Below are 998 nucleotides of genomic sequence, written 5' to 3'. Positions count from 1 at the left end.
GGTATTCAGAGACCCCAAGGTGCCAAGAGGAGCTGCCAGGCTTCCCCCCTGCCGGGTTGGGAGGACAGTCTTGGGTGTATCACCACACTGACTGATCCCTTCTGCCAAAATGCGTGCCCTAGACCCAAATTTCCCCGATTTGAGCCCGATTTTGTCCAAACACTTTCCCCCTCCTCAGAGGGATGTGTCCAGCCCTTAGGCTCGATATTCCCCTTCCTGTTTCATTTCAGAGTCCGATCCGGAGCTGGATGCTGTGACAGATCTGCAGCATGGACCCAGCACGGTGACTTCCCCTTCCACCCTCTCAGCATCACCTGAGGACCAGGTAGAGCCACCCTCTGCACCCACCCGGGCTGGGGGGTACTCACGGGGGTGCCGAAAACCCGCGTCCGCCTTCCTGCGGCTGCAGTTCAGCTGCTGGGAGCAGAGCTGGGGGCTGCTCTCGGGGCTGTACCGCACGAATGTAGCGAAGAGGACGACGGTGAGGAGTTGGAGGAGGAAGCACAGCCCCGAGAGCCACAGCCTGGAGGCAGCGGGGCGCCCGGCCATGCCGTGGGGCGGGCGAACACCCCAAAATTGGGGACATATAAGGAAAGGCTGCGACAAACCCCGCCTGTCAAGGGCGGCTGCTGGGTCCTGCCCTCGCCTCGCTGCTTCCCACAGGCGGAAGAGCCCGGTCCGGAGCGGGATTTCCAACGCGAAAACCTCGGGCACGGCGCCCGCTTTTGGCCGCTGCGCCCCGGGTTTTTTGTGTCGGCGTCGGTCCCGGCTGGGTGCGAGAGGGTCGGGGTAGGATTTAGGGTGCGGGGAGGAGCCGTGGCTGGGGGCATCCAAAGTTTCAGCATTTTGGGAGGTTCGATATAGGAGAAATGCGGTGGTTTTGGGGTGTCGGGTCTGGTGGAGGGGGGCGCAAGCGAGCACCGTTGGACTGAGTCGCTCCAGCTCAGCAAAGCCAGGTTTAAACTCACTGATGAGTGGGGAAAACGGTGGTTTAGGGG

General features: G+C 62.0%; 1 protein-coding gene across 1 annotated transcript in view; it reads right to left on the bottom strand.

Moving 5' to 3' along the window:
- The window catches only part of LOC104547274 (ammonium transporter Rh type B-like), a gene marked incomplete at its 3' end in the record, with an annotated part of 9,212 nt that extends 8,663 nt beyond the window's left edge, over positions 1 to 549 (bottom strand). The window contains exon 1 of the mRNA XM_010192891.1: positions 369 to 549. Within this exon, the coding sequence (XP_010191193.1) occupies positions 369 to 549 (181 nt within the window). The remainder of the gene's footprint in view (positions 1 to 368) is intronic.
- Between the last annotated feature and the right edge of the window lie 449 nt (positions 550 to 998).

The sequence above is a fragment of the Mesitornis unicolor genome, unplaced genomic scaffold (genome assembly GCF_000695765.1).
Source record: "Mesitornis unicolor isolate BGI_N332 unplaced genomic scaffold, ASM69576v1 scaffold18429, whole genome shotgun sequence".
In the NCBI taxonomy this organism is placed as follows: domain Eukaryota; kingdom Metazoa; phylum Chordata; class Aves; order Mesitornithiformes; family Mesitornithidae; genus Mesitornis; species Mesitornis unicolor.
Note: the sequence above shows the minus strand (reverse complement) of the source record. Positions and strands in the feature narration are given on the sequence as shown.